Source organism: Stegastes partitus, unplaced genomic scaffold (genome assembly GCF_000690725.1).
Source record: "Stegastes partitus isolate 25-593 unplaced genomic scaffold, Stegastes_partitus-1.0.2 Scaffold170, whole genome shotgun sequence".
NCBI lineage: Eukaryota > Metazoa > Chordata > Actinopteri > Pomacentridae > Stegastes > Stegastes partitus.
The window spans coordinates 95247-120793 of NW_007577901.1; the positions used below are offsets into that span (position 1 = coordinate 95247).

Sequence of the window (25547 nt, forward strand, 5' to 3'; positions counted from 1 at the left end):
CCCGGTTTATCCTTCCTGGTAATGACTGACTCTACCTACACAGACTTATCTGCAAAGCTCAGCCAAAATATGTATGCTGCTTCATGTCTGCCTCTGAGGCTCTCCGTCCGTCTTTCTGACGTCAGAGCGACGCACGGCTCCTCCGCCCTCTGATTGGCCGCCGCCGCTCCGCCCTCCTCCAAGGTAACTTGTTGAGAGTTTCGGGCGGAGTCGAGGAGCAACGGTTTATATTGGGGAGCGCGACAGCGGAGCGAGCCGGGTGCCTCTTCAGCGGGTCGGGACTCGGGTGACAGTTTAAGAAGAAAAAAAAAAATATTACAAAAAAAAAAAAAAAAGAAGAAGCAGAAACTGTTTGCGGGGGAATAAATCAACATGCCTTCGAATAAAGATGACGGCGGCTGGAAGAAGTTTGTGTGGGACTCGGACAAGGGCGAGTTGCTCGGCCGGACCGGCGGCAGTTGGTGTGAGTACGGTTGAAGCTTCGGAGGAAACGCGTGTTCACGGGTTGTTGCCGGTCGCCTCGTGTTTCCTCCCACCTGTTTGATTTGACTTTGCTGCAGGAGCAAAACTGCGTCACGTAAAAATAATAAGACGTTTAAAGAGAACGAGAAAAACAAAACAAGTGTCAGCTCCTCTCAGTGTCTCTCCTCAGAAACACGCGTGATGAATGAATGTAGATTTTGTCATTTAACCGAGCAGGTGATGTTTGCTCATTCAGGAGGCGCTGCGGTGCGGAGGAGAGCCGCTGATGATTGGAGGTCCACAGAGGCAGTTTGTTGTCGGGGAAACGTCAAGTTGTCTTTCAGCAGTTTTTTTTTTTTTTTCGGAAACGGGCAGGCAAGGGGTTAAAAATGCATCATAGTCCAAGGTGAGTCAAGGTGATCGGGCCTGCTCGGATATGGAGAGAAGGGACTATCGATCCGTGTCGGGTTCCTCTGATCAGATGTCAGTGTAATCTAACGAACAATACAACTGATTAACTTGTTCGACCTTCCTTCTCCTGTTTCCCTGGCAGCGGCACTGCGCATGTCCTTGTGCCTCCTCTCAATGTCACAGCTCCTCGGTCCAGTCTAGACAGCAGCACCTGTGCTCAAAGTCCTGTTTCAGGAGCAGGATGCCTGCTCTGCTCCTGCAGGAGCTCCTGAGCTGCTGCTGCACATCAGCCCCAGCTGGAGCTCCTGTTTGTCCTTCTGAGGTCATCTAAAAGTGCTGATGCATCTGGGAAGTGTGCCATGCGCAGTGCTGTGCTGAAGGTTGAGATGAAAGGACATCCCTAACCTGAACCAAAGAGTTTGAGCCACCACATGAAATCAGCTGTGTTGTTACGCATTTCTGCATAATATCCATGAGTGGAATGCAAATCGTCTTCGTGCTGCGTTTGTGTGTGACACGAGGTGCTGTAGATATCTCAGGAATGTCAGGTTTATGGTTCCCAGAGGAGCGTTTATCATATGTCCTTGCATCTAACAAGCTCAAGTAATGTGTCATGTATTAGTGAGGGCAGGCTGATGTGACCTTGTGACATTGCCTCATGCAGCAAAATGCAGGACTGATGTATAGCCTGAAGATATGAAGAGTGAACCTATAGTTTGCTAGCTGCAAGGTTAACTTCCACTGAGCTTTCTTTTATTGCTTCCCAGTACAGCTAATGGAATTTGTCATGCTAAAAACTGATTAGTGATGAGCCAGCAGTGCTGTGACTCCCTACCACCTTGCATGCACATGCTGCACAGCTGAATTCCTGTAAATCTGGAAAGACAGTTCCTGCCACCAGGATCATGTTATCATGAATGCTGGGTTGTAAAGATGACCATAAAAGACGACATTGTGTTGAAGGTAAAGGGGCGTTTCTCACTTTAATGGAAAACACATTTAGGCATTAGAATCAGATTTGGTTTTATTACCAAGTAGGTTTTCACATACATGGATTTGATTAGGCGTTTTGCTGCATAGCTGTAAAACACGGACGAGAGGAAAAGTTTTAAAGTAGGATAGAAGATTGAAAAAGCAAGCATGGCAAATCAAAGTAGTGAAAGTCATGTTTCCAGTGTCATTCAACTAACACATTTTCAAGAAAATTTCTTTTACATATGGAGGAATCTGTACAATACCAACAGTACTTTATGTTTTTGTTATTTCCCTCTTGTATCCCTGCAAATTTCCCAGCTATGGGGAAAATAAAGACTTTTATCTTGTCTCTTACCTTCTCAACAGTCATTTGTCGTCTTGTCCCAAGCAGCAGCTCCGTTTGACTTTTTTGCCAAATCTCTGCAGACCAATTGAATTTAAAGCACCAAATTATTGATTTCAAAACTCTTTATCCCCTCTGAAGTTAGTATTCCCCAGAGACACAGTTGGCAGCACCTGCAGCGTTGAGTCTGGATGATGTATGAGCCTGCACGCTGCACTTTTGTCTCTGCGTGCTTGTTCAAGCTCTGTCAAGTTGCACAGTTTCTGGGAGGATGCAGTCCCCGTGCAAACACTGGATCCTATTTTATGGTCTCCTTGTGTTTGGGTTGCAGCCTGGTAGGGGTTCTGCTGCCTTCTTGTGACCTTTTATTCTCCTCAGCATGTAGCTGCTGCCAGCAGGCTTCCCTCTCGGGACGATGTGTTTCCCCTGATGTGTGGTGTTTAGCGTAAACCAATTATAGCTGTCCCTCAATGACCAACGAGCCTAATAGAGTTAATTAATGTGTGCAACTTTATAGTCTCATGAAGCCATAAAGCCTTCTGCCGCTCCTCGGCTGCCTCCTGCATGCCTTGTGGCAAACACAAGCTGATAAGTCATGTGAGGCTTCTTTCAACAGCACCGTTTTCTTCACCACACTGACACACACAGTGACACATGTAACGCTTAATTTATATTTACTCTCTTGTCAGCCGAGGATCTTGGCAACCTCGCTCATCAGTGCTCCTCTCACTCACAATTCATTAAGATAACGAGTGTGTCTGGATGTTAACAGACAAATAAGCAGTTTGTTTAACCTAAAATAATCACCTGTCACACCTTAGTTACACACAGACTGCAACAAGAAACCCTTACCACACTGAAATGTTTTGCACCAATGGACCGTAGAACAAGGTGGTGAATGCCTCTTTTTTTTTTCTTTTTTTTTTACACACCGTGTCAGTCCACAGTTGTGCAACTGTTATCAGTTATTGTAGTGTTGCTCAATCATAGTGTGGCTCTTGTAAACCTGTTGACCTGTTCACAGCGAACACCTTCGTCTTGGGTTTTTTCCAGTTTGACAGCTTCTAACAGTGACAACACACTGTAGAGACAGAATGTAGCGAACGTTAGAGGATAACATTGTGGCTTTTTCTGTTTAGTGGAAATATATACAGTTATATAATCCTGTCTGGTTCTATTACGAAACTTGTAGTGTGCTCAAAACAATGGTTTCCTGTGGTGTCATTCGAAAGTGTCCAGATAATTGTGTTGACGACACGATTTTTGCACCAACTATAAACCACTGTGATGTGACCTACTCGCTGTAGTTTAACCTTTAAGCTCTCTGGAGAGTGTTGACACATTCTTTACTTTTTCTCCTTCACAGTCAAAATTCTGCTGTTCTACGTGATTTTCTACGGATGCCTGGCAGGGATCTTCATCGGCACCATCCAGGCCTTGCTGCTCACCCTGAGTGACTACAAGCCCACCTGGCAAGACAGAGTTGCACCTCCTGGTAAGAACCGATACCCACTTCCTGTCAGATCGCGCAGCACTGTGCAGATCTGCCTCGGAGACTCTCAGAAAGAAACCTAATTAACACACTGTTTAGTGACAGCCAAATGAATTAAGTGTGGCTGGGAGATGCAGCCTAAAAATCAATTACAGTCCACAATCAATTCAGTTGATGCTGATAATTCATAATAATTTTTTATCAACATAGTATTAACAAAGACTACAAAAAAGATTTACTTTGAATTTAATCACTTTAACCTGTTCATCAGGATACACAGGTAATGATGTTAGTGTTTACTACACGAAGAAAGAAATGGACATATAATAAATAGGAATAAAGAAGTGATGTCATGCAGTGATGAGCCTTGGGGGGAGCACACCTGGGGTTTGTTCTGGCAACCAAACGTTGCCTTTGAGTGATCTGCTTTTCATTACATCTAATCAAGTGAAACAGCTGAACATTCTAATGGATATTTTTCTTACTTCTTCTCATGAAGTCTATCGTTTCATCACCCAGGGACAGATTAAAGTACCAAGTGGGGTCATGTTATGCTTATAAGAGGATCTTGTGACAACATTTTCTGTACATAGATGGAAGCTAAACCTGCCTGAATGGGTCTGCGTGATGAGTTCCTGAGTTTTTGTAATTCCATATGCTCGCGGTGCTTACTCAGTGGATCAGAGCCTCACTGACCTTGCGGATGTGACAAGACTGTTTTTCATCAGTCTCAGATTAATGCATATGTAAAGCATTCTGGTCAATTTATTTTGGCAGCTCAGCTACATAAATTTGATCCTGAAGCCAACTGCATGTACTTATATTTTTACAGTCTTTTTATTCAGAACTTTTGGATTGTGCATTCAAGTTGATTCTTGACTCATTTTCTTCCTTGAGCAGAAGTTTGTGATGTGCAGTTGCACGGTGAGGTTTCTTTCATGCTGAATTCAGCACATAAATGTGATGACACATGTCCACCACAAGACCAGTGAAGGTCACGTGATCAGAAGCTCCAGATCAGCCACTAAATGGACCCTTGTTGAGGTAGTTTTCTCAGCTACTGTATCTGAGGTCAAGCGTACTCTTCAAATCTCAGATATCATGCACAATGCACTTATCTTACTTGAGTAATGGTAATTTACCTGCAGGTTAGATGTTGTAAAGATACTGATTTATAATCAGATTGCTTATCACACTGAAAAACTACAAGTTGAGGCCATCAGAAACCAAGATATGCTCACAATGCAGTGTCATTGATTCTTTGACGAGGCTTAGAAAGCCAGTGAAGCTTCTCCAAACCTATTGATAGTGCAGTAGCAGAGCTGTTGAGCCTCACAGTGCACGTGCTCACATAGCCTCAGGTAACATGGCTGCATGTTGTTTTGGAAATGAAGTCTTCGTATTATCACTGCCCCGGCGCAGCCTCCCCTGTGTACACACCACAGCCTGGTTTCCATGGCAGGGAGGGCCAGCTGGGGTTTACCAGGCCACACTGAGTCTACGTGGAGTTCAGTCAACGGAGTGACTGTTTGACAGCCTACTTGAATAGGAGGCGTATCTGTTTGTGTTCATTTGAGGTCATCCAAACACAGTCATGTCACATGAAGATCTACTGTCAGTGACCTGGCGTCCTTTCAGCTGATTGGAGTGGACGCAAGTAATCGAGCGGCATGCACTCAGAGTGGAAATGAAAATACTGGTGTGAAAATCTACACAAACTTTCAAACAAAACTCCATTTTAATGCCTCTGTTTATGTTTCACACATGTGTAACTAGCTTGTGTGCCCCTTTATGGAAACAGGATAACCGTGACTAGAAGTACAGAGAACTCAGAAATGTGTTTTGTGTAGCATAACACATTTATTTTACAAAAAACTTCAAAACCCAGAGTCAGCATGTTCAGCATTTTCCCAAGTGACCACAGATGTTGCAAACAATGGAACAAACTGATGACTTTACAAAATATAAGTACTTCAAACTTGCATTCCCTTTGTTTGCATCCTTGTCCCTCATAAGTATAAACAGTGATGACGTCTTTGAATATTTTGTTTATCAGGGTTGTTTTGGGGGCAAATTTTTCAATGAGGCGTGTAGAATAAAGTGGTTCTTGATGAACGATGCTGATTTTAAGCTTAGATTTGGTCGACAGAACCAAAAGTCAAACATGATTAGTTCAAGGACTGTAGTTTGAGAGGATTAATACAGAACTACCGACGCTCACTTAATAAAAACATCAGAAAAATACGAAATATTGGATCCTATAATCTGCCAATCCCTAGTTGATACACATGCAACATGCAGCTAATAGATTAGGTTAGAACAACACATACCAGCAGTTAAAATGTGCTCCTAAAAGCACCGTGTTCCAGTCTGATATTTCTGAAGACGAATCATCAGCTTTCATACCCAGAGTCATGAGATCAGTTTCATCCGAGTCCGAGACATTTTCAGACTATATTCAGCCTGTTCAGCCCTTTTTAGCAAAGAGACTGGAAGCATGAGGAAATACTATCTGCTCCCCGGATGCACAGACATGATACTGATCTTGATCAAATTGTCTGAATGTGCAGAAGTTTCCACATATTTGGTTTTTCCAGAAGGTGTCACACTGAACCATGACATTGAAACTCAAATGTTAAGTTGTCGTTTAAAATTTGATTGAAGACGGGAGGGTTGTTTTTATTCTCTGGTACCAGGATGCGCACATGGAACAAGAGTTTGTTGTGTGTTGGACAGAAATCATGAAGAATGTAGAGTCATTGACGTATTGTTCTCGCAGGCCTTTCGCACACCCCGAGATCTGAAAAAGCTGAGGTGTTCTTCAGCCTCACCGACATGGAGACCTACCTGCCTTACACCAGAGCTTTGAGGGATTTCCTCAACAAGTATGACGACGAGAAGCAGAGGGACCAGATGAAGTACGAGGATTGCGGAGGTAGGTTGCTCTCCAACATGCCATCTGCTCTTTCTGCTTCCAGAAATGGAACAAGAGAGAATCATGTTTCAAGTGTTCAGTGAAAACCTATCATGTCACAGCGGGAAACAAAATCCACAGACACACAAAGAATTTCTACATGTCTCTGCATCATTTATACCACTTCCCCAGAACGCAGCCTGACAGTTTGGTATTCTTGGCAAACTGGGTCTAAGAGGTTAAAGATTCATCTGCTCTGGCAAACCTTCATATCACTGCATGCTGACACCTTGCCTGGGGTCTAATTCAAGCTTGATAATAAACAGGATGTCATGTTCTCAAGTGAAGGAAACTCAGTGGACTAAAAAAAAAAACGGTCTTCAGGGTTTTAGTAGACACATTTCACAATCTGAATTAACCCTTCCAATGCTGTTCCAGAGGAACCTACAGAGTACAAGAACCGGGGCGACTTGGAGAGCGAGGTGGGCATCAGGAAGGCCTGTCGTTTCTCCCGTACCCTGCTGGGCCCCTGCTCCGGCATTGAAGACCCCGACTTTGGCTTCAAGGAAGGCAAACCCTGCCTGATTGTCAAGCTCAACAGGATTGTCAACTTCCGTCCAAGGGTAACTTTAAAGGATTAAGTCTGTTTTGGCAGTTTTTTTGTAATCTGTGATGATGTTAAACACGAGGCTCGCTGAAACACTTTCCCACCTGATATTTACTTATGATCTGGATCATGATATGTGATCATAGACATCTGCCTGCATTGTGATCAAATCTCAGCAGATTTGCTGGTCACAGGTCATGCGACAAACAGCCCAAAGCCACTTGATATATCACACGTTAAACGCCAATCACAGCCAGTGGAGAAGCTACAGCAGCGCTCGCTCATCTTCCCCCGTCCTGACCTTCATCTGTCACAGACCTGTCTGTCAGCGTTCCCTGAAGATGTTAGCGAGGCTGCTGTGTGCTTAGGATGGCTACAGAAACCCAATATTAAACAAGCGACAGGGTTAAATTATTCAAGCTCCAACATCATCACTTCTCCTCCCACTCACGGGAGACGTTTATTTATTTGTTATTGCTACGTGTGTGGTTCACTAGAATCGGATGATGCTTGTTTTCACAAATCTGACGAGTCCAGGAGGAAAAACACAAGCGATCTGTGATAAATCCAGTAAAAGTTAATTGCATACGTCGGATGTTGTTGTACATCAGCAGCCCTCACACAGAGTTAGCTAAATTATACAAACTTGGCTTAATGATTAACCAAGTGGTCAGAGCATCGTCTGAACTGTCTCCGAGCTGCAGATTTAGTGTTCTGACGACTTAAAGCAACTCTGTCTTGGTTTATTTTTACTCTCCTCTAACCTAATGTTGGTGTTGGCAGAAGTAGAAGTGCTCTGTTCTCTTATGTAAAATGATTCATGCCGCAGAGAGAAAGTCCTGTCAAAACAAAAGTTCAGTTTTTAACCTAAAGAGAGGAACATTTAATAGAGAATTTTTGTTCCTAATTTGTTTTTTTTCTCTGAGCACTGTTAATGAACCAGATCGATAAGCGAGTCCTGCTGAAGTAGTCTCAGTGGAGTTCTAATGAAGTCTGTCTCCTAACTGGTCTTCTTTATTCAGCCTCCCACCTCTAATGAAAGTATTCCTGAAGAGGCTCAACCCAAAGTGCAGCCCAATGTGATCCCTATCTACTGCACCAACAAGGTACACGCTTTATTTTTCACTTTAAAACCCGTTTCTCAGAAGGAATTTTCATCCACAAGTCTGCCTGAATTCATCACGTGTCACCTTCGTTTCTTCCAGAAAGAGGAGGACGCCGGTAAAATCGGGGAGATCAAGTACTACGGCATCGGCGGCGGCTTCCCCCTGCAGTACTACCCGTACTACGGCAAGCTGCTGCACCCTCAGTACCTGCAGCCGCTGGTGGCGCTGCAGTTCACCAACCTGACCCAGAACACTGAACTGCGCATCGAGTGCAAAGTGTACGGAGAGAACATCGACTACAGCGAAAAGGACCGCTACCAGGGACGCTTTGACATCAAGCTCCAGGTGAGCAGTTTATGACGGACATCAGGACCGTAGCAACCTTCCCGGACCGCCTCTTCCCCCTCCTCTGCCCCCTAAATACCAATCTGTTGTAGGAGATGATAGCGAGGGGGGGCAGGGCTGTAGCGGTTAAGTCAATCACAACTAGTCTTGAACGAATTAATGAAAGAAAAAAAAAAAAACCTGTTAGGGGACCGATGTGTAATCTGTCTGCTTTCATCACTAGCTTCTACACTTCTGTCTAGCCTTAGAGTGTAATTTAGAGGAAAAGTAGCTATAGGCCCAATTAAAAAAAAAGAAGAAGAAATATTTATTCTGCTGTAAATGAGACTTTTCCACAAGCCATGGGACATTGTTCATCGATGACTATAAAGTGTGCTTCCATCTCCGACGTGTAGCGAGCCGTGTTCGTCCCCTCTGCATATCGCTGCCTTTGTGTGGTTTCAGTAGATAGTTTTGGAGTGTGCAGTAGTCGCAAAAATTCTGGTCCTTCCGAACCACGCTGTTCCTCATTTTGTCGTAAGCTTCAGCAGTTCTACGCGAGTGTGTGTGTGTGTGTGTGTGCGTTTTCAGACTCGAGCGCACGCTTCCATTTACTTAATGATTAAAAACTCTTCTGATCTGTGTAAGGAAAAAGGCTGCACTCCAGGAAACGTCTTTCCTCTTTTATTTGTCTTTTACATCTGATCAGACTCTTTTTTTTTTCGTTTTTGTCCTTTTTTGTTAAATCACTTAAATGTGTGAAGGGGTTTTATTACTTGGTTTAATGCCTTTTTCTTTTGATTTTGCCTTGAATGTAGACTTGTGTGTCCAGCCCGTTAGACACTTGAGCCTGCTGTAAGGAAGGGCGATGGTGCTAACTCAAGTTTTTAAGATTTTTTTTTTTTTTTTTTGCTGGATTTAATACAGCACTGTGGTGTAACTCTCTGAATGTTTTAACCATATGAACATGGTGGAAGAATTTTATATTTATGGAGCTGTACATTTTGTTTCTTTGCAGAATATTGTAATGTATAAATGCAATACCAAAGTGACGAGTTGAAGAGAGTCTTTATCAGAAGCAATGCAGTACGTGTTTTTAGGGTGTCCTCATGTTAAGTGCTAAAGTCAGTGTCTTGCCTTGCAACCTTTCAATGGTTAACTCTTGATTTGTGTTCTGGCCATGAATGTAGTTAGGTGTAGAAAGAACAGGTAACCGGCAGTTTGATTCCAAAACAAACTGCTGTTCATGCATTTTAAGAAAAAAAAAAAAATGTAAAAAAAAAAGTTATTGCAGAGCTCCGTGGCTTTAGAATGATGTTGGCTTTAATATTCCATAGGATCTAATGTTGTAAAACCCTCAACTTGAAGTTTAACATCAGGCAACTTCTCATCAGTTCACCCACCTTTGTCATTTAATCAGAGATAGAAACGAATAAAATCATAATGGACCTTTCTCGTGTGTTTTCTTGGTCTTTCTTTCTATGATCATGTTTTTATGCTCAAATATTTACAGTCTTCATGTATGTCTGAATTGAAGCGTGAAGTTTATTTGCATTCTCAACACTTTAACTTGAACCCAGTTGACTGTAAACTTCCCCTCAACTTTTTTTTTAAATGTAGTTCACAGCTGCAACTTGGGAGCACACACATTTAAAGAACTATAAAGTGAAACTGACAGTAAATGAGGAGAAACGCTGTCACACACATAAAAAACACCATGAAGCTGCATTCATTTGACTGGCACAAGGAAGACATAAGAGTAGATAAATTCTGAAACACTCCTGGATGTGTGAACAACCAACCACCTGACATCAATCTGCTCAGTCATCGTGTACCTTTAAAGCTACACACAAAAAGATGTAACTTTGTGAAACTCCACAGTTGAATTTCAAAAGTACCCGAGTCCATCTAGTCATGTGTGCAGCACTTTTAAGCATGAATATCTGTGTCCTGACTTAGTCCTTCTGTCTGTGTGACCAACTTTGATCCGTCGCCCGCCTCTTGTTTGATGAATGAAAGAGCTGTTGTCGGCTCGGTGGGAGGAGCGGAGTGACTGGACGATTTCTGTTACTGTTCAGTCATTCAGCTCCGAGGCAGGAGGAGGCAGAGGGATCGGTTGCAGACACACGTCTCTGTAATTACAGGAGGAAGCCGCTGTGCAGCCGCTAACACAGGGATGTTGTTTCAGGCAGCAGCAGAGCAGGTATTCAGTCACCAGGAGCCACAGGGGCCAACGGAGGCCGCCAGGTTTATTAAGAAGCTGCTGCATGAACCAGACTCTTTCAACTCGTGTGTTCAGTATCATGAACCGACATCTCGCATCTCGTCTTCACACAAATAAATTTTATAGACTGTTGTAGTCTATAAAATACAGACTTCAGCTACTGTAGAGGAAAAGTCAGTTACAAACACCCAGATAAAGACAACAGCAGTTTGATTTCACAATATTTGTGGCACTAAAAAACTGAAAGCATGTGCAAGTAAAAGCCTGAACAGGTTGTTTTACGGTGAAAAGGCGGTGTGACGGCCCTCCACCAGGTGTTTTTCCTGTTGCAGCAGCTGAGTAGAGGGTTGACGGTTGATTGCGCCACACCTGGGCCCAGTGGCTTATAAGGCCGCCATCATTCCCTCATTCTGTTTCTCTGGGTCGCTCGCAGACAGGTTCTGTAACAGGTGCTCTTTCTGGCAGGAGCTGCCTGTCTTCAGGGACACCTGCAGCATGGTTTGGGGGTTTTGTTTGGTTGTTAGAACACCTTTTAGCCACCACATAGTTGTGATCTCTCGGTTTTTGTTACAGTTTTTGAGCCAAGCTGTAACAGCGGTGAAAGTAGGGGATTGACTTCTGAGAAAATTCCCAGGAACAAAGAAGAAGGAACATTGCACACACCTGAGAGGACATGAAGCTACACATGGAGCAGAGACTCTCAGGTCAAACAAATGAATGAATGAATCAGCTTTAAACACATAAAGATAAACTTCCACAGCCATAACACAGGAAACAAGTGATCCGATTAGAAGCTTTATCTTCATTTCTTTGCGGTGCACAACAACAAAATTCCAAAGACACACCTTGACTTACAACATTTTGGAATTTCACTGCATTGCTGTCTTGTAATGCAATATCGTGACAATGCATCAGATGTAATCCTAACCTAGAGTAGAATCTGGATTTTACTAAAGGATTGGTGAGATGGAACAACTATGAGGAACTATTACAGACAAAAACAGGTGCGGTCAATATAATCCACGAATGAAATCAAATAACAGCAGTTTGGCTCTCACACATGGTTTAAATCTGAGGATTTAGAACTGAAAAGCAACAAATGTAATGTAGAATTCAGTTTACATTGTGGCATAATGTGACAAGAATGTCTGGATGTCATTTATTTTTCATCGTATAAAAGAGTCATAATGCACATGTATTATGATTGAGTGAGGTATAGTATATACATTATTTACCAGTTCTGCTCCCGACATGGTTTGTATGTTCCATGTTTTCCTGAAAAGACGTCTAGAAGCAAACAGCGACAGATCCAGCTGTGCGTCGTCGCTGCATTTTAGGAAGTGAGGCATCCTTCAAGATGCTGCGTTGTATTGATTTCCAGGTCACAGGCAGGAGGACTGAGGAGACGATGAGGCTCAAAATAGAGGAATGAGATGAGCCGGGTATGTTCCTGCAGGGAGCCCAGATGGATCTCTGGTTCCTCTAACATGATGGTATATATTCAGATAGGAGGCGGGTGGTTTTAAATTTGGGTACCATCATATTTTAATGGGAGCAAATGATAAAAGACTTACATGTAGATATAAAAGTCTCCAATCATTATACTGAACAAAAAGAGTGATTGGAAATATGGATGGTTTTGCAGAGGAGCTGTAAAGATGAGCACGTTGTGGAAGCAGAGCCTTACGGTGAAGAAGCAGCGACATGACGTCACAACAAGCATGAAGAACAACTCCATCCCTCCACAGCCACCTCTGCCCTCCTGGGAACTCGCCGCCTTTGTACTATTTCAGGAAGCAGCTCATTAGCGATTCCTCGGTCTCCACAAAGACCACTGGAACACGCTGCTGATTGATTTCAGAGCTGTTCAACTCAAACGGAAACACATTCGCTGGAAAGTCAGCGAAAAGTCAAGACGGGTCAAAGGTGGCCTTTGTTGTCTTTGTGTCTCTTTCATGCTGAAATCCTTCAGTTGGCAGCTTACACGTTCTTACATTGTTCTCCTGTTGTGTTTGTGTGTCTGTGTTAAATACCTTCACAGACATCTGCTCCTTACAGTGAACATGAAATGATGCGTATTTGTTCTTTCTCCTTGGAGATAATCAGCATCCTGTGATCTGAGCGTCTGTAAAGAGTTTAGCAGGTAATAATCAGCAGCTGTGCAGCCTGAATGAGGCAGAAGCCTTGTCGTGTGTTTGGATTTTAACACTCTAAAAGGCATGTTATCTTTCTTAAAAATCATTCAAATGACACCATTAATCAGAGCCGAAACCTGTAAAAACAGAGACACACTGGATTTGCAACACTCCTTGAATGCATCATTCATAATCTGTGGTGCCTTTCGAAAAAAAATAGCCACAAATAGGCCTAAATTGCAATATTTCTGTTAACCCTCCTGTTATCTTTAAGATCAATTTCACTCCATTCAAAGTTTAACATCTCTTAATAAGTGATTGACATTTTTTCAGTTTTATTTAAAGGGCTATTCACACATAAACGATTTTAATTATGACAATTTTCTGGAGGCTTAAATTGCTGGGCTCAAATTGAACCTAAGGATTAAAGATGTCAGTAAATTTGGAGGTAATAGGAGGGTTAATCAAAAACATTTTACTCTACAACTGGTTTTTAAAAAATAACTTTTTGCAACAAATTCTTTAAAAAAAAAATAAAAATCATGAAGCCACTGGAGACTCAGGGAAAAATGTAGGTCCTTCTCAGCTGACCTGCAAGCTGAAAATAAGATATTTAAACAAGAAAATCTAAAACAATATAAAGAGGAGAGAGTTGTTAATATGTTGTAGGAAGAAACATCTTCTTTATATTGCAGTGAAAATGAACCCACAGTCAGTAAAAATGTGACAGGAATGAAGTCAGTTATATTTTCGGCCTACAAATGAGGATTTAAGTTTTGTCTTTGTTTGGTAGCTCTCCATAATAATGAGATTTGCTGGCAGATGGAGAATATAAATCTGGATTTCTCCAACAAACAATCGCCATGGCAACCAGCCAGGCCCGGCACAAATGCAGCAGGAGTCTGCGGGGATCAGAGACACTGACACACTAATGAAAAGCACCGAAGCAACCACAAATCATGGAACACACTCAAATCAGAGTCAAATGAAAATAAACCTGTGAAGGGTTTGGTCATTTTAACTAATTCACCTCCACATGTGCTGCACTGAGAGGGCCGCCGCTTAAAGTGATGAGATCCCATTCACACGCTGTCAGCCGTGGCAAGGTCATCTTTCCTGATTGCACTCTGTCATGTGACACGCGGATGCTGTGTGGTTGGCTGACGGGGATGAATTAGGGATGCTGTGTTTGTCCTGTCACGCTCTGACAACCTGCACATCACCAGCTGCAGCAAGAGCTCAGGAAACATGCTGCTGCGCTGTCGTCATAAATGTGCACACTGGTGCCAAAAACTAAAACGTTTTGTCAGAATTGTGAATATTTTCTTTACAAATGGGAAATTCTCTTTTTTTTAAATTTAGAATAAAAACCAACCTTAGCTAGAAGCCATATTTATGATCCAGTATCTCCAGAAATATAACTTCCAGAGTCCAAAATGTGTTTTTTTTTTTCATTTTCAAGGGCCAATACCTAAAAATGTGGCCTCTGCTGGAGCAGTTCCATGATTTGGTTGTGCTGGAAATGATTTTGTCTGTGTTTTCATCAAATTTCATGGTTGTTGAAGTTATATTTCTTCGAGATACTGAACCTTTAAAACAGCTGAATGACTGAAAACATATGGCATTTTGAAAATTCAGCCAAAAATATTTTACAGAACTTAGCTGTGGGGTCTTAAACAATAAATAACCCTGAACCTAAATGAGCAAAATCTTCCGGACAAGGCATTTTTTATGTTATTTTTTTAGCTAAAATGTAAAACAGAAATAGTTAAAAATGTATCACTAACATCTCTAGCACAATGTCTTCGTGTCTTCTGTCATTTGTGGCCAGAAATTCAAGCAAAAATTCACCATAAATCAAAATTTGGTTTGGATGTGAATAGTTTGGGGCTGAACAGTAAGTATATCTTTTATTATTGGTGAACACAAGAGGGCAGCAGAGCATCAGCTGTATGAAATGGTACAAACCTGCCACTGTGTTGACAAGGAAAGGATCCACTTGTTCAGCTAGAAGAGAATTTAAACCAATGAAAAAACTAAACAAACTCTATTATGTCATGTGAGTCATGTCTGAATGGTTTAACTGAGCTATCAAAGTGGTTTAAAATCAGAAAAGAAAGAGAAAGCTTAAAATTCACTGTTTTGTTGCCTGAATTTTTATTTTGAATGAATGTATTAAAATCACTTATGACCAGCCTTTAAACTGACTTAAAAAGCTATAAACAAAATATACAAAACACTGTTTGCAGCCTGAGCATTCTGATTGCACTAATAAATGACATCTTGTCTAACGTCAGTCCCAGCCGTTTGAGGACTGCTGGATTTTTTTTTCACTCGACAAGCTGATGCTGAGCTCCCAGTAGCTTGTGGATTCATTGACCCAGCATGTGTCACTGCTGCCACTGAGGCTGTAATGAATTTAATTGTTGAGTCACATCAGCAGCTTGTTAACACATCAGCACCACTGGGAGCTGACAGCCACAGCGGCATCACGGTTTGATCTACTGAGACCCAACCTGCAGCCGCCGGGCCTCGCCCTGGATTTACACCACAGCAGACTCTGAATGGTTTCTTTTGTTTCATGTCATGCTGAATATTTCATTTCTGTTGGAATGGCTGAAGCTATGATATCTTCATTGGTTCTGTAGGAACATCAGTTCCCCCATCCAGCCTGCTCCGATGCTCCCTTCATGGTTTAGATCACCATACGAGGGATCCGGTGTCGTTGTGTTTCCTGTTCTGGTGCTTTCTGATGATATGAGCAACCGTGAAGTGATTCAGTGGCCTCGGAGACAACAAACCGAATCCAGAGCTGCTTAGCAATTATAAATTCACATGGGACCAGGGATTATCTAAGGATGACCTACACTGTCACCAAATGAGTGTTGCAGCCTGGAGACTGTCAGATTCCAACCCAGCAGCTTTCATCACCTGTGCGACTAAATGAATTCACCTCTGTCCATTCCAGTGTGATCTAATGAGTAACTTGACATTAAATCCACTTTTTTTTCCATGTGTAACTCTTTATTATGTGACTCCTGAGTTAACCTTTTCGAAAGAAATCCAATTCCATCCTCTAAACCCCAAAACTATCAGTGAGGAATCGGGACACGAGTGAACATCAGCAGCTTGAGATGAGAGCGCCACAAACAGCAAAGTCAGTCGGAGAACCCTGGTTTGAGAGCGTTTGGAAGATCTAATATACACTGAAGACCTATTTCCTGACTGAGTTCTAACACGTTTTGCTCCACAGCAGCCCCATCAACAAGAGTCAAACACATTGTGATTCGTCACTTCTTTCTCTGTTTGCTCCCCAAGAGGCACCAACAGATTAACTCTAATCTCATTAACGGCAGTTAATCGGACTCTGCAGTGTGGCTGAAGTTGTTAATCAAACACACACTGTGTACACATACTGTTCTCAGGGTCCTACAGAACACAACAGTCAGGAAATATTCCTTAAATGTCAAATGTTTGAAAACTGTATCACCTTATATTAATTGCATTACTCTTATGGTGAATAGTAGGGTGTTTGCTTTTATGTAAAATTGAAAACTCACTACAGTAGCCTTATATTTTCACACCTCCACCTCCCTGCTTCACTCTCAGGACTATGCATTCACTGTGGTCATTCTGATCAGGTTTACACTGAGCATTATCTGTTGAACAAATGTATCACTGGTTCCCATCTGGCCAAAGAATGTGCCATGTTCTTAAGAAGATTAATTTTGCAGCAAAGTTTTTTTTTTCTCAGACACCATCCACAGAGCTCGACGGAATGTCCTTCACACTGTCTGAGCTTCAAAGAAAATCAGATTTCCATTGATAACCTTCTTGCCAAGTCTAAAGCACTTGCCTGTCTGTTTTTTAGAACTTAATTGTGCAAATATCTCACTGTTGGTGGCGTCATCTCAGGAGGTCTACCGCTGCAGCTCTGATTAGTGGTACTATGACTCATTTTATACCTTATACTGCCCAAACTGTGTTTCTACTGATTTTTAAGTTGCATCATTTTCCATCTTGGGCTACAAGGTGGCACAGTTGGTAGCACTGTTGCCTCGCAGCAAGAAGGTTGCCGGTTCGCGTCCCGGTGGGGGCACCGGAATCTTTCTGCGTGGAGTTTGCATGTTCTCCCCCTGTGCAGCGTGGGTTCTCTCCGGGTTCTCCGGCTTCCTCCCACATGGTCCAAAAACATGTTGAGGTTAATTGGTGATTCTAAATTGTCTGTAGGTGTGAATGTGAGTGTGCTTGGTTGTCTGTCTCTAAGTGTAGCCCTGTGATGGAGACTGGTGACCTGTACAGGGTGTCCCCTGCCTAAGTCAGCTGGGATAGGCTCCAGCGACCCTAGTGAGGATTAAGCGGTGTATAGATAATGGATGGATGGATGGATTTTCCATCTTTGTGAAGTCTCACAACCAGATTTTTCAATTTTTCCAGCAATTCTTTTCCATGTGGAGCCATGACAGACACAGCTCCTATGTACAATCCTGAAAACGTTCCAGCTGATGTCAGGTGTTCATAAGATTCACAAGAGCAAACACTGGATTTATCAGCATTGTCTGTTGTAAATAATACATTCCAAGTTAGCTTTCTAGATCATAAAATACAGTTTTGGCATTAAGATGTTTTGTGTCCAGATGTATTCTCTAAACTTATTTGATGAAATTTTAACAAGACAATTGAAAGATCTTTCTATTAATCTAAACTCTGACTTGGTGCTGCTCAGGTTAGTTGGATAGCTGTGTTTAGCTTTTTTGTGTTCTTTGGCTGAGGAGCCCTCCTGAGATGTGTGGCTGTGTGGCCTGTCACGATGTGTTTGCACCTCGAACCGATCAGCTGCTTTCAGTTTCACAGCGGCGCCGATTCCCTGAACTCACAGCTGAAGAAAGCAGAGGAGGCAGAGCTGAGATTAGCTGCAGGAGGATTGTCCCGTTCATCTCTGAGCTGCAGGTGGAGTCTGATGTTTTACTTTAGCTGTGCACACACTAAGAGGATTTACTCAGACTGGAAGGGATATAAATAAAGAGGCGCTCCAAGTCCAGTCAGTCCTTTTTATCCTCCCAGGGATGGGTAGCGGGGTTATATCAGTGCGGGGACATGATACGGCAAGGAAATTATTCTTCATCTGAGATCATCAGATCATAGGAAATTGTTCATTTTTTTTGTCTTTGGAGGAAACTTGCATCACAAATCTGATATTGTTGTCAGTAATACAGTCAGTGACATCTACAAAGCCACTCTAACTGAAAACCTACAGCCTGTGTTTATTAATCTGCATGACACATCCACCAGTAACACACAGAAACTCTGATCCCGTCAGGTATTGTACTTTATTAAACACATACTTTTCTGTCAACACTAGATTTACACATGGGATTATTACAACTCGCTGTCAACTGCAAACAGTAGTAGGAAGGCTAGTGTGTATGCTCAGAAATCACAGAGAAACATGAATGATGCAACAAAGCTGTTTTAGGATTTAATATACTGTATTGCTGCCCCCCCATTACTCTGGCTATCTCTCAGCTGGTTCACTTTCTTGATTCTCTCCTCCCTCTTCCACATTCTTTGGTCAAGATCAGTTTGTTCTGCTCAGATGGAGTCCAGTGTGTTTGGTGGGAACCTGGTCAGAACCACCACAGTGAAGGTACAATCCTGTCAGTGAAGCACAGAGGTGGGAGTGTGATCACAGAGGAGTTTCCAAGGAACTCAAAAAAAACCTACAACCTGGTCAAGTGTGTCATTGCACATCTTTGTGGTGTTTTACAGAGAATTAGTAGAACAACTCCTCCAGGAAAGAGCAACTAAAAAAAAAAACAGTCTGAAGAATGACAACATCTCTCCCTCTTGACTTTAAAGGCAGAGATAATGATTCTCTGTTCCTCCTCCTCCTCCCCCTCCCTTCACCTTTGCTGCGAGCTGGTGCACAGTCCACCTGATCCACAGCAGGGAGAGACCTCGTCCACGGTGAAGCATGAGAGTTATTTTCTCCAGTGACTTGTGTTAGAAGACAGATGCTACCTCATTCATGGTAGGATCTATACATCTGAACAGGAGTCCTCAGCTCTGATGTCATGTTTGATGTGAAGGAGGGATGACAAACGAGGAGTAATATGGGATTTCTTCAGAGCTCATCTGGACTTTTCTTTACTGTCTGAGCTGCTCGTCATCATCATCATCGCTCACATTCAGGTAAACCACACAGTAGATGGAGATTGTTGTTGTTAGTGTCACAGTGTGATTTCTAGAGAGAAACTACTTGAGCTTCGCAAGTCACGTCTGGGTGAAAATCTAATTTTAGCAGGTGTAATCTGGGAGAGAGGGATTTGAGTTAACAGTGCTAAAGAAGAAGCATGCTGAGCTAATGAGACTAAACAGAAGCTGCTCTTCTGTCCGTCAGTTAGAGAAATGCTTCCTAAATGCTGTGTGTAAGTTCAGCAGAACTAATACTGAATCAAATATACTGTATGACACAAAAATTATTCAATTCAAATCAAATCAAACATGGAATACAACAGAAGTGAACACACACCAGTGGAATAAAATTTAAATATCAAACTGAAGGCTGTTTGTTCTGATGTAAAACAAAAACATAAGAGTTCAATATATAATATAATAAAAAATACAAGCCTCAGTCTTATTTTTTTTAATACTTTGTGTTTCCAGCTTTTCGTTGTTGTTGACAGACTCAGTTCTAAAGTGATGTTGCACAGGAGTGAACTCACTTCTGTTGTGTCCTGTATGCATGTAAGTCAACACAGAAACAACTGCTGGACAAGAGCATCAGTCCAACAGTCCAAGTCATTCAGTTTCACATTTTCCAGTCTTTAGGCTTGCTGCTTTAGCACATTTGATTCGAAATAAAAGAATGAATACTGCATTAAAGTACCAAGTCTCAGCTTTATCTTGAGCAGGTTTACATCAATGTACTGATATATTAATACTATTATATTGTGGGAAATTCTCTGTAGTCACCTGGACATCCACAGACATGTTATATCTTCATGACGATGCTCTCCAAAGCCTTCACTGCAGCCACCTTCTTGCTTGTTGTAGAGTCTCTAAGACTTTAGTCTGCTCTTCAGTAAGGGGACAGCAGCTCATTGAGCAGCTCATCTGCTGACTGACTCAAGCAGTTTGGCTTCCTTTGGCGTTACGTTCAGGATTGTTCTGATGCTTGAATGATTTTGATGAATGTGTGCCTAAAGTATACTACTCCATCCTGCTGCTTCCATGAGCAGTAAACTCATCAGTAAGCACCAGAGCACCAGAGCCACTGGAAGCCATACATGTCCAAACTGTAACCGGAACACAAGCACACTTGAGAGATGAGCTGGTGCTTTTGGTTTTATCTTCACATTTTTTTCTTTACATCATTCGGATTTAGGTTCATTTTTATGTGCCATCAGTGCATAGAACGTTGTTCCACGGCTCTTCCAGTTTGGTTTTGCTGAACTACAGTTTGGCCTACAGGTCACCAGAAGGTCGCTTTTCCTGGAGAGCATCACTGACTTGCTGTGCAGACATGAAGGAGTTTCTCTCCACCATGCAAATGAATTTCCACTTATTTTTTGACATTCCCTGTGCCTCTGCTTTTTAGGATTTATCAGTTATCTTTTTGGCCTTTTTTAAATGTTTTTTTTTTTCATTTGCACAGTGACCGAAGTTGTTTTTTGTGCATGCACCAAAGATGCACAAGAAACATTTAAGTGTGTCCAGTTACTTTTGAACTTTTGGCACTATGTGTTAAAGCGCTAATATCTTCCAATTTAGCCCTTTTTCTATTCATGTAAACTTACTCAAATCAAAGCTGAGACTTGGCACTTCAATGTAACATGCACACTCTTTTAAACTGAATGTGTTGAAGTGTTCAAAGTGTGCATAATGGTGGAATCGATATTTGGTAGATCTTTCCCAATGAAATGTATTTTTGTTTAAACAAATCCTGCATGATCTATACAGATGTGATATCCATCCATTCATACCCAGCATGTTATTCTGATCTTCTGTCAGACATGACGCGCTTTGGGAGGAGCAGTGTCGTCCCTGCAGAGTCCAGCCAGAGGACAGACGGCAGCATGGCGAGCAGGTGAGTTCTACCTGCACCCACGTCTTACTACTGCCGGGTGTAAAGGGTAAAGGAACAAAAAAACAAATTACCGAAAGCTTGTTTATGGAGCATGCTGAAAGGATTAGCACTCTGGGATCCCACTGACACACAATCTGATGAAATAATTAGTAAATAAGACTGACAATCTGACTTCAGTGTCATCTTTTCAGAGCAGATTAAGACTTCACACTAAAGCTGGAAAAGAATATTATCCTGAATGACGCTGAAGGAGATATAATTATAGGCTGCTTGCTCTCATGTCATTTTCCCATTAGCAAAAGAGGGATAATTGTAAATAAAGTGCAAATGTATTTTTCTAAGCCTGGCAAGCCTGTTGTACAAAATCACTGGTGTGGACATTATTTTGTTTCTGCCTCTTTTTTTTTCGGGTTAACATTTTCTTTCTGTAAGTTGACACATGATGCCCAGACAATGCAATGCTCTTAGTCTATGTGTGACACATATTGTCCTGTGACAGCTGGATACTGTTTCACTGCTTATTTAAAAATCACAGAAAAACTCTCAGCCATGAATTCATGCAGGTATCTGTTTCTCTTCCAGTGCTGGTCGGGGGGCCTTGGCTCCACTGAACATGAACAACTGCAACAACAATGATGGGTAAGATGATACATGGATCATCCCTTACATCCTCCTTCACGCTACTTAACTAGATTGACAAACAGAGAGTGAACCAGATACTCCGGTAGATTCATGTATGATGATTGAAGATTAGAGCTAACTCATTTCCATGAATAGGCCTTTCTTGTCCTGCTATGAAATGTACCTCTGATTAGAATCAAGCATTTAGATTCATGACAGAAAAGCTGCATTACAAATGTTGGGAGTGGAGTTTGAAGAATGTGGACATTCATTAGAGAATTAAAAGACATTCATTAGCTGCACTGTAGAGCAGCAGCACTTCCTGAGCTCTGCATTGCTGCTTTGATTTACACGATTCATTTTAAATCACTCTCTTGCAAATGTTCCAACTGCATTAAAGTGGAACGTTAAATTGCTGCAGTTCTCTTCTGATGAAATTTGAACAGTCTCAGGCATTCCTTGGACTAATTATGTGACAGTTCTTCCGGTAAAATTAAGCAAATCTAAGCTTAAAGTCATTATATGTCAGCAGAGGAACAAATGAGAAAGAATAAAATAAAAAAACTAAAAATACTTGCCCATTAAAATGAATGTATTAGATACATTCAGCACGGTGAAGCATCTGCTAAAATGATGTGCAGAGTATCTACAACCACCATTTTTCTCCAGTATTTTTAATGTGGGCACCTGAACATCTGAAGTCCATGTTTGCTGATTTATAAAATAAATAATGAAAGAAATTCAATGTGAGTTTTTTCTTTCTTTTTTATGATTTGTGGCAATGTAGCTTTGCTAGAAGACATTTCACGCTACTTGTAGTCATGGTTGTGCTGTTTCAATAGATGCACATGACTTTATATTGATGGAAAAAAAGGTGCTACTGCATAACAAGAAGATTTAATTTATTTAACTCTGTTTCTGAATATTTACAGCAAAAAAGATGAAAAGAAGGATGATAAGAAAGATGAAAAGAAAGACGAAAAGAAAGACGAAAAGAAGGACGACAAGAAAGATGAAAAGAAAGACGACAAGAAAGACGATAAGAAAGACGATAAGAAAGATGACAAAAAGGATGGCAAGAAAGACGACAAAAAAGAAGAACCGTAAGTACAATATAGCATATTTCTGGGCTGCAATAAACTGTAATATTGTACATGTCATAATTTTATCCCTCACACCTTTGATCTCTTTGGAAATCTCCACATCAATTTAGAATACAGTGTTTAATTTTGTAGAGTTATTTTGCCACTTTGCGTATTGGCATGCATAGTGTCCTCAGGTTCTTCAGTCAGATCTTTTGCTTACATATCCAGATTCAAAAGACTTCAATGGCTAAATGCCAAAGTTGAAAATGGTGGCCATTAAGACAATAGGTGACATCATGGCCACTATGTCTGTCTTTAATACAGCCCGTAAGAGTGCAAGTAGCCAAAGAGCCAAAAAACTGAAACTTGTATATAAATAGGAGTTTCCAGCTAAGTAGGACTGGATATAGATTGACATTTCTCAATATGTATACCAATATAACACTCAAATCTCAGTATTGATGCAACCAACCCTTATTTCGCAAATCATTTACATTCGTTGTATAAAACAAACACTTCTCCTCACTCAGGAAGGAGGTGTGGATCATGGACCCCGCCACGGACATGTACTACTACTGGCTGTGCACTATATCGATCCCGGTGTTCTACAACCTGATGCTCCTGGTGGCCAGGTCTGATTCATTGTGATTTCATTTTCTGTTTCCTCTCTTTTTTCTTTCTTTGACGTGTTAGAGGTTTTAACACGGTTTTCATTCTATGCAGGTCGTGTTTCAATGAACTGCAGTATACAAACATAACGCTGTGGTTGGTTTTGGACTACACTTCAGATGTCCTCTACTACCTTGACACCTTTGTGAGAGCCAGGACAGGTCAGCAATGGCCGTTTCTGTTTATCAGGTTTGTCATTACAGAAAATGTTTAAGATTTGACAAAGCTAACCGTATGTTAATGTGCCAACAGGTTTTCTGGAACAAGGGCTGCTTGTAAGGGATGAAAAGGTCCTAAAAGAAAGGTACATGAAGACTCTCCAGTTCAAAATGGACGTCTTATCAATTCTTCCCACTGACATTATATTCTTCCAAATTGGAATCAACAACCCAGAGTGGAGGTTCAACCGTCTCTTGAGGCTGGCTCGACTCTTTGAGTTCTTTGACCGGACTGAAACTCGAACCAATTTTCCAAACATTTTTCGAATTGGTAATCTTGTTCTTTACATCATCATCATTATTCACTGGAATGGTTGCCTCTACTTTGCCATCTCCAAGGTTCTTGGTTTTGGCTCAGACACCTGGGTGTATCCAGACATCAATCATGTTGAGTATTCTCGCCTGGCCAGACAGTACATCTACTGCTTTTACTGGTCCACTCTTACGTTGACTACTATTGGAGAGACGCCACCCCCAGTCCGAGACATTGAATATTTTTTTGTGGTAGTTGACTTCCTCACCGGGGTTCTGATCTTTGCTACGATTGTAGGAAACGTTGGTGCCATGATTTCCAACATGAATGCTGCACGTGTGGAGTTCCAGGCTAAGATTGACTCGATCAAGCAGTACATGCAGTTTCGTAAGGTCACCAAAGATCTGGAGGCAAGAGTGGTGAAGTGGTTTGACTACCTTTGGACTGAGGAGAAAACCTGCGACGAGAAGCTAGTGCTGAAGAATCTCCCAGACAAGCTGAAGGCTGAGATCGCCATTAACGTACATCTGGAGACCCTAAGAAAAGTGCGCATCTTTCAAGACTGTGAAGCAGGTTTGCTTATTGAGTTGGTCCTGAAACTCCAGCCTCAAGTTTTCAGTCCTGGTGACTACATCTGTAAGAAGGGGGACATTGGCAGGGAAATGTATATCATCAAAGAAGGAAAGCTGGCTGTGGTAGCGGATGATGGGGTTACCCAGTTTGTGGTCCTCAGTGATGGGGCATATTTTGGAGAAATCAGTATCCTTGGGATCAAAGGTAGCAAGGCAGGTAACCGAAGAACAGCAAATATCCGAAGCGTGGGCTACTCTGATCTGTTCGCCCTGTCCAAAGACGATCTGATGGAGGCGCTCATAGAGTACCCTGATGCTAAATATGCTCTGGAGGAGAAAGGAAGGGCCATCCTGATGAAAGATAACCTCATAGACGAGTCGCTGGTCTCTGCCACTGACGCCAAAGACATGGAAAACAAAGTCAACCAGATTGAGGCCAATTTGGAGGTCATGGCAGCCAAATTCCGAAAGCTAACAAGCCACTACGAGTCCTCCCAGCGCAAACTCAAGCAGCGACTCACGAATATATCAAACCAGGCCAGAGGCATCACCGTAGACTTTGATTAAAGCTTGGAAGACACTACTACCGCCAGGCTTAGTGATGCTCCTTCTTTCCAGAGACTTGAGGACCTTTTGCATTCATCAAACGGCATAGGACCGGCAGCTGGACAGTGTCTCCATTCATTACTTAAAATAATAAAATAAAATAAAATAAAATAATAAGGTTGCCTTGAAAGTTAACCATTGTTTCTTTTCTCCCCAGCAGATGATCTTTGTTATAAATATAAAACAGCAGTAGTTTCTAACAAAGGAAGTTTGAAATATTATTCCAAAGGATTTAGCAATGATGAGCACATTTAGAAATCAGAAAATTCTACTCAATCAACTAATCTGGCTTCTTTGTTCTGTGTAATTTAGTTTTCTTAGCTGTTCTGTACTGGCAGTCAAGAACATTGGAGGTGACACATGGTGAACATTTCATTTTCTAATTTAATCATAGTCACCTGTTGAGCTGATCGATACACAAACTGAAGGCAGTGTTGTCAC

The 25547-nt window shown here is 41.8% G+C and overlaps 2 protein-coding genes across 2 annotated transcripts; both read left to right on the plus strand.

Moving 5' to 3' along the window:
• The first annotated feature begins 215 nt into the window (after nucleotides 1–215).
• atp1b1b (ATPase Na+/K+ transporting subunit beta 1b) lies at nucleotides 216–10087 on the plus strand. Its single transcript, XM_008279783.1, has 6 exons — nucleotides 216–463; nucleotides 3558–3686; nucleotides 6463–6618; nucleotides 7036–7220; nucleotides 8227–8310; nucleotides 8410–10087. The coding sequence occupies exons 1-6, from the start codon at nucleotides 373–375 to the stop codon at nucleotides 8668–8670; spliced, it is 906 nt and encodes a 301-aa protein (XP_008278005.1). The 5' UTR covers nucleotides 216–372; the 3' UTR covers nucleotides 8671–10087.
• Nucleotides 10088–21008: 10921 nt separating this feature from the next.
• On the plus strand, nucleotides 21009–25067 carry LOC103355870 (cyclic nucleotide-gated channel cone photoreceptor subunit alpha-like). Its single transcript, XM_008279810.1, has 7 exons — nucleotides 21009–21082; nucleotides 21665–21721; nucleotides 22636–22806; nucleotides 23113–23115; nucleotides 23319–23420; nucleotides 23512–23618; nucleotides 23710–25067. Exons 1-7 carry the CDS (start codon nucleotides 21009–21011, stop codon nucleotides 25065–25067), a joined length of 1872 nt encoding a protein of 623 aa, XP_008278032.1.
• Nucleotides 25068–25547: the final 480 nt, after the last annotated feature.